Here is a 12,959-nt window from a genome sequence, read left to right as displayed (position 1 = left end):
GCTCTGAAAAATGTATAGAAGTCTGCAGCAGAACTTCCCCCACGTTTCACAGGCAAGCACCAGGAAAGCAAATTAGAAGCTACAATGCCTGCACTTGTATATACCAGTTAGAACTAAAGAGACTGCTACTGGCACACAGCTCTCAAGTTGGTCTGGTCAAAGGGACGCACAGTCATGTCAAAGTAGGCCAGAAAACACCAGCTGACCTGAGGCTACCTTTTTTTTCTGCCATTGCTCCCTATTTTAACCAAAGCAGCCTTTTCCATCTTAACTCGGAGCACGTACCCAGCACATCACCCTTCTGAAATCACCTATCTCAATGCTGCAACTCCAGATGCACAGCAGCAGCAGAAACCAGCGCCCATGCCTGGGCTTCCACCTCCGGCCAAAGGTGGTGTCCCAGCCCGAGCTGACCAGAAAGGGTTTGAGACCTCTGTGAAGTAAAATGGGAACACTATGGGTTAGAACAGCTCAAGCTGTGATATTATTGAAACTACAGGAAACGCAACTGAGTCAAACCACTCGAGTAAACATTTACTTGTAATAAATAAAAAAATAGTAAGATTAATAGGAAAGGTTTCCACCTTACAGAGTAGCCAAGTTTACGTGGGTCAGCCTTATTTCACCGGACACTCACACCAACGACGTGCTTGAGGGACCCCTCCGAGCAAAGCAGGGGAGGCAGGAGAGGCAGAGGCGGCAGGGCCGGCAGGGCCGTGGGCGCCCCTACCCTCGGCTGGCCCTCGAGACCGCGGGCAGGGAAGCCCCTCTCCTCTCCCCGCTCGGCTCCCGTCCGGCCTCTCCTACTGCCCAGCCGCCATTTTGCGGAACCGCGGCGGCTTCTCAAGCGGCCTTGCCCGCTATAGGCTCGGGGACGCGGCCCAACAAAGCGGCTCTGCCGCGGAAGGCGGCGGCGAGGGATAGCGGCTGCCCGCGGCCCAGGGAGGGGCGGGGTGGGCTTCTCCCTGCTTCGGCGGAGCAGCGCCGCAGCAGCGGGGGATTGCGCCTCGGGCCAAAGCAGATACCCGGCGGGAAGGCGCGTATCAAGTCGGTAATCCTTAAAGGGCGTGCTCTACCCCACCCCCCCAGAAAAGAAACCAAACCCACAGACAAACCAAAACATCCCCCGTCCTCCCCCCAAAAACCTTTAAAAAATAAACAAGTTTAAAATATTTTCTTTTGCTTCTTGTGCCACTCTTTTCTGCCCTGACAGGGCCCCCCTCTGCAGGGAGCTCAAGGCAGGCACGAGTATTTATTGGCAATGTGGCATTAATGGATGTGATAGCTTCAACAACTAGCTAAAGCAGCCCTAATTGAAGGTAGGATTTTAAAGAAGTTGGTTTTCATGCAGAATTACTGCATGTTCAGTGCTGTGAACTATACTTGACGCAAGATTTCCCAGAATGTCCTTCCAGTGCTCTGCTCACATGTTCTGACCATGAAGTTCTGCTTACCCATTTGTGTCAGAAGCAACCTTTGTGTTTTCTAGATAAGTAAAATGCCGTGGTTTTTAATAGTGAAGGTGTAGACTATTTGGCTATTTACACCAATATATCTCCTGAACTGTTTTCAAAGCTGATTTACTATATTGCTGCGTAAAAACATCTAAGGGCTGAGCTCATTCACTTCCAGTCTTAACTGGCATTATGTTTTCTTTTGTTTATACCTGTTTCAGGTTTGAATAGCTCACAATTAACATCATGATTTGCAAATGCAATGGAAGGGGACAAGACTGAAGATGGCCAGGGTATTCTACAACTTAATGTGCAGGGATGTGTGTACACAGCCAGGCTTGAGTCTATGCTGTTTTAAGGATTCAGTGCTAGCTTCTATGTTTAGTGGACGCTTTCCTGTAAAAGTGGATGAGTCAGGTAAATATGTTCAAGCTGTAAATATGATTCTGATCAGGGAGCTCTGTGGCAAATACATGCTTTTGTATATACTTGTGCATTTTACAGTATATCTCTTTTCCAATCTGCTGAGCATCAGTTGGCTTCTTTAATTCCAGGATGTAAAACGATTAAGTGTGCATGATTTAGGGGTAATTAATCTGGATTCCAAGCACTACTCATGTTTGTACAGTGCTTACTGTGCCTTGTCTCAGACCAAACTGGGGTTTTGGAACGTATTTCTTCAGTAAGAATATGAAACTGAAGTTTATGAACCCCTATATTCTCCAGAGACACCTTGCTCTGTTCATTACATAAGGAGATTTGGGTCCAATCTTTGAGAAAGATTACCTGGTAAAGGTTGCGTTTTTCACTACCATGGCTTAATAGGAAAGCTTGAATAAATTATTCATGGGTCAGATTTCACACTTGTTTGTGACTTGGAAATCCTGCCAAAATATGTCCAGCTTAAAGATATGTAATAGATACAGTAATTCCTTGTTGTATGCTTTTGACCGTTTAAAATATCTGAAATGTTTAGCATTTTTCTGGGCAGGGTTTTGCTGCCATCTCTCAGTTGCAGTAAACAGCCTACTGCATGCAGCTGCATGTAGTCTGGTCAGTTTCCGTTGTGGTCCTTGAGCCTAGCAGGCAAAGGAGAGAAAAAGCAATATTCAGGGAAGGTTGGAATAGATGTGTGCTGGAGCTGATGCTAATTTTAACTCTCTTAATTGCCTAGATCCAAAACTGGGAAAAAAACCCAAACTCTGCAATAGCAAGAAAAGATGTATCTGCAGTTAGAATTAGAAATGCATCCAGAATTAGATTTCAGCATTTTAAGTGAAGTGCAATACAGCTGAGGTTGTATGTTGGCATGGGCCTATGCAGATCAGTGATTTCACTGAAATTCCAAATAAATGTTTACAGCACTGAGAATCTTATCTTCAAATAACAAATATTCCAGGGAAATGAAATAGTAGTTTTAAAAGAACAGAGACAGTAAACTTACTCGTCCTAAGTAGGTAAAACCAGTACAGAAACTTTGTATAAAGGCTTTGCTTGGTAGTCTGTCTTCTCTTGCTGGAAGCAGTATTTCAAATAATTTATGTTTTCAGGAGCATGTGTAATTGACCGAAATGGAAGACTGTTTAAATATCTTTTGGATTATCTGCATGGAGAAATTTGGATTCCTGAAGATGAACAAACTCGAATTGCACTGCAGGAGGAAGCAGATTATTTTGGCATCCCTTATCCATACAGTCTGTCTGACCATTTGGCCAATGAAATGGAGACGTATTCTTTAACGTCAAATACAGAGCTTAAAAACGTCTTAACATTTCTTACATTTTTAAAGATCTACTGTCTAATCCACATCATTCATTAGCATCAGATACTAAAACTGTAGTATATGCAAGTTAGCACTTTTTAATTACTATGTTTAATTATCAGTAAATTCAAAGGTTTAGGTTAAGAAAACTTAAGAGTTGATAATGCAGTCATAGTAGTTAAGGACATGTTAAATTAAGCTTTTCCCATCACTGCAATACAGGAACAGTTTAAGTGGACTGTTTACATGCAAGTCTGCTGGAGAACTTGCGCATTAGGAACAACATTGTTTAGCTCCCTTCAAATTTTACTTATGATTAGATTTGATCCCTTCAGGATGTTTGAGGGTTTGGCCTTTTTTCAGTTTTACGAATTCTTCCTGAAACTCAAAAGACAAATGTACTTTGCCATTTTTTTAGAACAAGAAATAAGTGAATGTATTATTTAAAACCCTAGGGTTTGTCTGTTCTAAAGTATTGTAACTTAAAAGCTAATTCTAATTTGCTGATCAGAAATTAACTCCTATTACCAGGTCTGTGTTTCATGACAGTCATCTGTGTTCTCTTAGTAAGCTACTGTTCCACACATTTCACATTCTCCCTTACTCATTTCCTTTTGAAAAGTATAAAATACTTCCAGGTCTTCAAGTTTTTCTCTGTATTAGGGATCTGCCATGCCTTTAATTTCTGTGACTTTCTCCTAGTTTTACAATATTCTCTGTAACATCAGATGAGAAATACTGCAGACATTATTCTGGATAAACCACCTCCTTAATTTGCATAACAGATTTCACCAGTGAGTTAAGAAAATTTAAATATGAAAGCTTATTCAACTAAAACCATTATATTCTTATTAATATTTGGTATTTTTTATTTTCTTTTTTCTCCTTTTTTTTTTCCCCCAGGCTTTGTTAGATTTCTGTGACTCTTACGATTTAGTTTGTACCAAGCCCACAGTTTGGGTCCTGCACTATCTCAACACTTCTTCAGCAAGCTGTGAAAGTAAAATTATTGGTGTGTATGCCACAGAAGCTGAGGGGACTGATGCAGTTAATAAGGAGCTGGGAACAAAAATTAATCATAAGAGCATTTACAAAAGGTAAGATGAATGTCAAACACATGAAAGCAGTATGAAGTGAGGATGAACACATAATATCTAAATAGTATTACATGTAGCATAATACAGTATTAATGTACTATAAATCTGTGAAAGGAATCAGATTCTTTCCAGCTTCGAAAACAGCTGCCCAATACAGTGGTCACATCAACGAAAGATTAACAACTAAGCACGGAGTACAAGAATTTGAGAGTCCACAGAAGGTGGCTAGCATGCTGTTGCTTTAAGTTCTCATTATGTTTTACTTGCTATTTTTTAAAATGTCTCAACCATTTAAAATTACTTGCTAATTTAGGATGATATTTACACTAAATACAGTGAATGAATATCCATCCAGAAAAAGTTGCAGAAATATTCACAATGTTGGTCATGATTCATGTAGTTGTATTTTACGGTCTTTTTAGGCAGCTGGAAGAAATATTTAACACCAGAAAGAACTGAAGATGAAGAAAAATGGTTTTAATTCTTTCTAGAACATGTATCTCTCTACTACACTATTGTATTTTTATGACAGTAAGTTATTGGTAGACATGTACTTACGAGTGTCTGGAAGCAGTCTGCCTTTCTTTTAGTCCCACTTAATGTATCACAGTATCACAGTAGGTTAGAGATTGGAAGGGACCTCAAAAGATCACCTAGTCCAATCCCCCTGCCGGAGCAGGAACACCTAGATAAGGTTACACAGGAACGTGTCCAGGCGGGTCTTGAATGTCTCCAAAGAAGGAGATTCCACAACCTCCCTGGGCAGCCTGTTCCAGTGTTCCGTCACCCTCACCGAGAAGAAGTTTCTTCTCAGGTTTAAGTGGAACCTCTTGTGCTCCAATTTGTACCCATTACCCCTTGTCCTTTCATTGTTTGCCACTGAGAAGAGCCTGGCTCCATCCTCGTGACACTCCCCCTTTATATATTTATATACAATAATAAGGTCACCCCTCAATCTCCTCTTCTCCAAACTATAGAGACCCAGCTCCCTCAGTCTTTCCTCATAAGGGAGATGCTCCACTCCCTTAATCATCTTAGTTGCCCTGCGCTGGACTCTCTCCAGCAGGTCCCTGTCCTTTTTAAACTGAGGGGCCCAGAACTGGACACAATATTCCAGATGAGGTCTCACCAGGGCAGAGTAGAGGGGAAGGAGGACCTCTCTCGACCTACTAACCACCCCCCTTCTAATACAACCCAGGATGCCATTGGCCTTCTTGGCCACAAGGGCACAGTGTCGGCTCATGGTCACCCTGTCGTCCACCAGGACCCCCAGGTCCCTCTCCCCTACACTGCTCTCTAACAGGTCATTCCCCAGCCTATACTGGAACCTGGGGTTGTTCCTGCCCAGATGCAGGACTCTACACTTTCCCTTGTTATATTTCATCAAGTTATTCCCCGCCCAGCTCTCCAGCCTGTCCAGGTCCCTCTGGATGGCAGCACAGCCTTCTGGCGTGTCGGCCACCCCTCCCAGCTTAGTGTCATCAGCAAACTTGCTGATAGTACACTCAATTCCCTCATCTAAATCGTTGATGAATATATTAAATAATACTGGTCCCAGTACCGACCCTTGAGGCACTCCACTAGATACAGGCCTCCAACTAGACTCCGCCCCATAGACTACAACTCTCTGGCTTCTCTCCTTCAGCCAGTTCACAGTCCACCTCACTACCCGATCATCCAGACCACACTTCCTCAATTTAGCCGCAAGGATGCTGTGGGAGACCGTGTCAAACGCTTTGCTGAAGTCGAGGTAGACCACATCCACCGCTCTACCATCATCCATCCACCGCGTTATTTCCTCATAAAAGGCTACAAGATTGGTCAAGCACGACTTCCCCTTGGTGAAGCCATGTTGACTGCCCCTCATAACCCTCTTATCCTTGATATGCCTTAAGATGGCACCAAGGATAAGGTGTTCCATCACTTTCCCAGGAACGGAGGTGAGGCTAACCGGTCTATAGTTACCCGGGTCCTCCTTCTTGCCCTTTTTGAAGACAGGAGTGACATTTGCTTTCCTCCAGTCCTCAGGCACCTCTCCCGTTTCCCAAGACTTGGTAAAGATGATGGAGAGCGGTCTAGCAATGACCTCAGCCAGTTCCCTCAGCACCCGCGGGTGCATCCCATCTGGACCCATGGATTTATGGATATCCAGATTGCTCAACTGGTCTTTAACCCATTCCTCATCAACTAAGGCAGACCGCTCCGTTGACCTATCTTCATCTGAGGTCTCAGCGGTACAGGGCTCTTCAGGACTGCCTCCAGCAGAGTAGACAGAGACAAAGAAGTCATTCAGTAACTCTGCCATCTCTGTATCTTCTGTCACCAGGGCACCCGTCCCGTTCATCAGCGGGCCTACATTGCCTCTGGTGTTAGTTTTACCTGCCATGTATTTGAAAAAGCTCTTTCTGCTGTCCTTGACCCCTCTCGCCAGCTTTAATTCCAAGGAGGCCTTAGCCATCCTAGCAGCTTTCCTACATCCTCTAGCAGCAGCCTTATATTCTTCCCAAGTGGCCAGCCCTTCTTTCCATGACCTGTAAACTCTCCTCTTCCACTTGAGCATACCGAGCAATTCCCTATTTAACCACGCAGGTCTCCTGACCCTCTTCCTCGACTTCCTACGTGTCGGGATGCTCTGATCTTGAGCTCGGAAAAAGCAGTCCTTGAACGTCAACCAACTATCTTGGGCCCCTTTCCCTTCAAGCAGCCTAGCCCACTGGATTTCCCCTAGCAATTGCTTGAAGAGGCCAAAGTTTGCCCTGCTAAAGTCCAGGGTTGCGATTCTACTTGCTATTCTACTGACCCTACCACACAAGATCCTGAATTCTACCATCTCATGGTCGCTGCAACCAAGGCAGCCCTCAACCTTCACTCCTTCAACCAGACCCTCCTTGTTAGTGAGGATGAGATCCAGCAGCGCACCTCTCCTGGTTGGCTCATCCACCATTTGCATGAGGAAGTTATCATCCAGACACTGGAGGAACCTCCTGGACTGCGGCTGGGTTGCCGAGTAGTCCTTCCAGCAAACATCAGGGAAGTTAAAATCCCCCACGACGACCATGGCCTGTGACCGTGAGGCCGCTCTCAGCTGCCTGTAGAAGGCCTCGTCAACTTCCTCACCCTGATCCGGTGCTTCACTGTGTATCTTTTGAAACATGATTACAATAGAGCTTTTGATGTTTCATCTTTATAATTAAGATGCATATTTTCCTAAATTCAGGCTGGGAACATAAATATTTATTCCAAGAGTATGTGAACACATAGCATCAGGTATCTGTCCTCCTCCTGTGTTTTCTCTTTGAATAAATGATTGAGATGCAGAAGAATAAATTTTACATCATTGTTGTGGTTTAACCCCAGCCAGACAGCTTGTGCACTCACTCCCAGTGAGTGGTGCCAAGCTGGAAGCAATTGAGGCCCACGTTCCCCCCCCTCCCCAGGGGCTGACCCCCCTTCCCTGCTCCCAGAGGGATGGGGAGGAGAATTGAAAGAATGCAACTCCCACAGGCTGAAATAAGAACAGTCCAGCAACCAATGTACAACACAAATCACCACCGCTACCACCGCTAACAACAATGATAAGAGAAAATAGCAAGGGAAAAGGGTACAATACCATGCGCCGAACAACGAGTCCGACTCAGCAGACCCCCTGTTCTTCCGGGTAACTCCCAGTTACCTCCTGGGCATGACATGCTGTGGTATGGAATACCTCTTTGGTCAGTTTGGGTCAGGTGTCCTGTCTCTGCTTCCTCCCAGCTTCCCTCCTCCCTGGCAGAGCATGAGGCTCACAAAGTCCTTGGCCAAACCAAAACATCATTTTTATCAGCTCTGTTCCCAGCCCGAAAGTCAAAACACAGCACTGCACCAGCTACCAAGAAGGAGAAAAATGACTGCTACTGCTAAACCCAGGACAATCATTAATTCTGTAATTATTCTTTTATGAACACCTATTCTTTCATGAATACCCATTTTTAGCAACCAGTGTTTAGAAGCATGCAGATCATAGAAGGACGGCTGTTTGGAACCTTTTGTATGAATGAAACTTAAGTAACATTTACTTTACAAAACATTTACTATTAAGTCGCTATAGTTAGTATTTGGTAAAAAGGCTTACACATTTCACCAGTGTACATTTGTAAGGACTTAGCCAGATTTATCACATCACTATTACCTGTAAAACAATATTTCTAGAGAAGCTGGAAATAACATCCAGTACATCTGGAGCTGTTGCTCAGTACCTGACTTAAGAAAGATGGTGGATGCTTTCAACGCCTGGGATGGGAGAGGTAGAGTATTATTTATTTCTTTTTCTTTTTTTTTTTGTTATTTTAGTAATATTACTTTTTTATATAAAGATAAAAATATTTGCCAATTTACCGTAATAAAGATTCTGCATATGTTTTCACTCATTCAGTGACATGTTGTAAAATATTCCATAGTAGTGGCTATCTGGGCACAGTGGGGAGAAGGTCTTAAGGGTTGTTCCAAGAAGGTGACTTGAATGAGTTGACATGAATGAATAGATTAGTAAGAGCTACCACATGCAAGGGGTGATAGCCTGCTAGCATTGGGCACTCTGGTGGAAGCCCTGGAACCACGCTGGCTGTAAATAACACTCATGTCAGCAGAGATTCAAAGCTGAAATTCTACGTAATAAAATACATGCATTCATTTAGTTAAGCGTATGTACGGATAACACTATGTTCCCTCAGCTAATCAATAGACTGTCCCTTTAAAATGCAGGTGTCAGCTGCTGGAGAGTACCTCAGGAGCTGATAGAATGTTGGACTCTTGAAGAATGCCCTTTGGAAGCCAGTTTGCATCATATGCCTCCAGTTCGTAAACGGTACACTGATTTGCATAGGTGCCTTAAAATAGAGCAGATACATAGCACAATTTCTTCCCTCCCAAAAGGCTGCATTTAGGTTTCAGCTAAAACTCCTGACATGCAGAGTGGTCCTGGTGAGACCATACACTGTCTTGAAATACTGTAAATGAACCTAGTTACTGATTCTGTTTTACTGGTACCACATTGCTACTATTAGAGAACAAAATCTTTGAACATTTAACCTTTCCTTTTCATTTTAGTGGTTCTTTTGGTCTGTAATGTGCTGATGTTGAGAATCCATTCTCATCTTGTGGCTCTGAGGAAGAACTCCCCAGAATCCTTGTAATAAGTACTGGGGTATTTGCAGGCTTTCTGTTTGAACAGTGTCACCAAGTAACAGTTTGTAAGAGCAATAAGAAGAAATATTACCCTCAGATACTGTATATTCTTTGTATGAATCCCTGTGACATTTCACAGATCTTTAAAAGTCCAAAATGCAAGTACCCTGAAGAGTATCAGTGCTTTTGTAGAGTATCTTTTAAGCTGTTCGTCAGTGGCTCTCACAGCTCATAGCCCGTTTACACTACTGACCTGCCAGCTAAGTTTTTTCATTCCTAACAATCAGGTCAATTAAAATTACAGCTTTTTTTTGTCAGCTGAAAATCTAGACATGATCCAATTCACACATGTTCTTTCTTCTACTTCAGGGCTTTAGTAGCTTTGGCCCACGTGGGAGCCAGCAACAGAGCCACAGTTTGAAAGCTTTTGTTTTATTTTAAAATGCATTTGAGTTTAAATTGGTCTCTGTGTTCTTTCCTCCCCCCTTCTTCATCTCTCAAAAAATTATTTTTATTGGTATTTACTGATCATCCCTCTGACCTGGCCTGGTCTAGTTTTCGTTTTGTTGCGTTTCAGATTTTCTAACGTCCAGTTCAGCTGTTTTAGCATGACCTGAATTTCTGTGGCATCATTTATTATTTCCATGAAGAATTAAAATCTTCTAGGTATCTGTCCATTTTTCTTTGCCAACACTGAGAAACAGCATATATGTAATACTTTAAAGATGCTGCCAATTAGAGTTGGCATGAGACTCCATAGGCTTTCTTATGTACGTGCTTTGTTTTGTATATAAACATTTTCTCTTGAAGGATTATCCATAATCATTTGCATTGAAAAGAAATGGGGGAGGGAGAAAGCAGCAGCATGTTTTCTTTATGTGCAAGTGGGTCTTACATTTTTGTAGATAACTTACACCACATCAGACCAGTATTTAGTGGACTTTGTATCTGATGGAATCTGTAGCTTTTTAGTCTTTTTTTTAACTCCTCCAACTTTTTCTCATTGATTTTCACTCAGCTGTTTGTGCACTGTATCTCTTGCAGTTTTCAGTCTGTAATATTACTTATACTGGTAAATATTAGATAAGTAACATTACTTATCATGGTAGTATTCATCACTGGTTGCAGCGATGAACAGTTGGGAACCATAAATGATATCGTAACATGCAGAAATTAAAAGCACTTCAGGTTTGTGGATGGCTGTTGCATTTGGCCATCTAATAGCCAATAATAAAAAATAAAAAGAATAATTTCTGTACATAGTTTGTTTCTGGCACTGAAGTTTTTTGTTTTACAGTCGATTAATCAACTTTACTGAAGAGTAAAGAGACTTTACTATTTACCGTGTGAAGTGGGACCCAAGCCGATTAGATTCTCAGGTCCCTCAACAAGTACCCATACCAAAGTCAAGAATTCAGCCTCATTAAAGGCAGCTGCTTGCCATGTTTTGTGTTCTGCAGTGACTCTGGAAAGACCCAACACTGAAAACGTGACACTGCGCAGAGTAGCTTCTGAAACTGTATCCACAATGTGCCCAGCAGTGCCCAGCAATTCCCAGGCACCCTGCAGAAAGCAGAGTGCTGACAGTGGGACACCACATCAAGCGACATTCAAGATCGCAGTGTCTAAGCCCCTAAGCAACCGTGTAGTAAAGCTGAAGCGGCCTCCCCTTTTTCTTGGGGCATCATCTCAGACATCTTCTATATCTAGTGAAACAAGCAAACAGGACAGTGCTGCTGTTGGAACTCCTACTACTTCTAGGGTACCAAACATGAACGAACCAGCTGTATTAGCAAAGAGTATTAAGCCTAAGAATGATAAAATGGATAATGCTTGATGCAGCCTGATAGACCAGATAGCTTTGCATCATCTGGTCAAAGGGGATCATCAACTCATGTGGTTATTTATTCAAAGGTTTGGTAGAAAATCGTGATGAAAAAGTTTGTGAGAAGCATAGGAAGAAACTCTTTTAAGTAAGCACTGAAGTGTATTTTCTGCTTTACTTCTAAATATATTCTAGATACTGGAAAGGGAGGAATTAAAATGGATTAAAAACCCTATCAAACACAGTGCAGTCATATATTCCTGTATCTCACATTTGTATTTGTTAGGTTGTACTAGTACAACTGACCTTCTGAAGGGTGTATTTGCACAGCATAAAAGAAGATCTCTTTCTTAACTTCAGCCACAGTTAACATGAACTAGAGTTGATTTCCTTAATTTGTATCTTTAAAGTGGGGAAAAATAGGTAACAATAGCTTTCATTAGGAACAAGTTTGCCAGAAGTGTGCAAGATACTGAGTACTGGGAAGATTCCAGAAACTGAATGCATTTACTGGTGTTTTCCACATGGATAAGTCACTGTATTATTAACAGCAATGAAACGGATCACCTTGGCTTGTGAGCCATGAGAAAATTCAGGCAGGGAAGAAGCATGCCTAGGGAGTAACAGGACATTTCTTCCCATAGACCTGAGGATATGCGTACTACTGTCCTGATGTGGTGTGATCTGCCACTGGGCTGAGGCTGCTGCAGCCTTCATATTTTATATTGCACCAGTGTGGGGTGTGTTTTCTGCAGCTGCAGGAAAGCTCACAGGTCTGAGTTACAGCTGGCCTTCCCCTGTCCTTCCAAATGAGGAGGGGACAACCTCCACTTCTCTGCAGCAAAGCCTTAACAGAGGTGCCCTGCTTTGAAGACGAAGAACCCCTCCTTCCCCCAGAGAAAAACAGAGAAGACCACCTTGTGCCAGGGTGAATTTTGAGTAATGACACTGAGATTTGGTCTATGTGCCTATGAGCAGAGGAAAGCTGAATTCAGCTTGATGATTTTTAAAAGCCCTTTTAGTTGTTTAAATTGGTGAAAGAAACCTTGGCTTTGTTTTGTGCCCCTCCTTGCTTACAGCTGGGCGCTCATGTTTTTTGTTGGTTTTGCTACTACATTTGCTTTTCCAGCCCAGTAAATACAGCTGTCCCTACACACTGAGAAGTCCTATCACATTGCCAAAATGCTGCATTCTTAACATTCCTGAGACTAGTACAGTTACAGAAGGATTCTTTAAACATTTTATTTTCTAGATCATTTTGAAGCCATTTTCAGGCTTTTCTCCTAACCACAAGGACTTGAAACATCATTTGCAAAAGTAAAAATCCCAAACTTTTATGTACTAACATAGATTTAAGGAGGCAACTTTGTCATGAAGATAAGTCACTGGGGGGGGTGCACAGTACTGTGCTTTTCTGCTATCAGTTTGTATACTGTAGACCAGCTTACCTTTAGAACCTTTAAGCTAGTGCTTTTTCTTATAAAATAAACCTAATGAGCACCAATCTCAAGGCTCTTCCTATCCCAACAAAATAAGGTTTCACTGAAGGACAAGGCAAAAATTATGGAAAGATACTAACATACTGTAATGTCCTATTCTTTGAGCATGCAGTTCATCACAGATGTCAAGTTTGTGGTACTTGTTTTTCATAATAATCT

General features: G+C 42.5%; 1 protein-coding gene across 1 annotated transcript; it reads left to right on the top strand.

Moving 5' to 3' along the window:
* Nucleotides 1–1,524: 1,524 nt before the first annotated feature.
* On the top strand, nucleotides 1,525–11,546 carry KCTD18 (potassium channel tetramerization domain containing 18). Its single transcript, XM_061377216.1, is given in 8 exon segments — nucleotides 1,525–1,796; nucleotides 1,798–1,871; nucleotides 3,005–3,216; nucleotides 4,120–4,313; nucleotides 8,502–8,596; nucleotides 9,054–9,156; nucleotides 10,774–10,804; nucleotides 10,807–11,546. Coding segments are annotated over 8 exon segments (1,296 nt in total). The 5' UTR covers nucleotides 1,525–1,716; the 3' UTR covers nucleotides 11,314–11,546.
* The last annotated feature ends 1,413 nt before the right edge of the window (nucleotides 11,547–12,959 follow it).

The sequence above is a fragment of the Neopsephotus bourkii genome, unplaced genomic scaffold, assembly GCF_033783945.1.
Source record: "Neopsephotus bourkii isolate Nb327-2 ecotype Australia unplaced genomic scaffold, CSIRO-AGI_Nbou_v1 NB_196, whole genome shotgun sequence".
Lineage (NCBI taxonomy): Eukaryota > Metazoa > Chordata > Aves > Psittaciformes > Psittacidae > Neopsephotus > Neopsephotus bourkii.
This window is presented reverse-complemented; position numbering and strand designations above follow the sequence as displayed.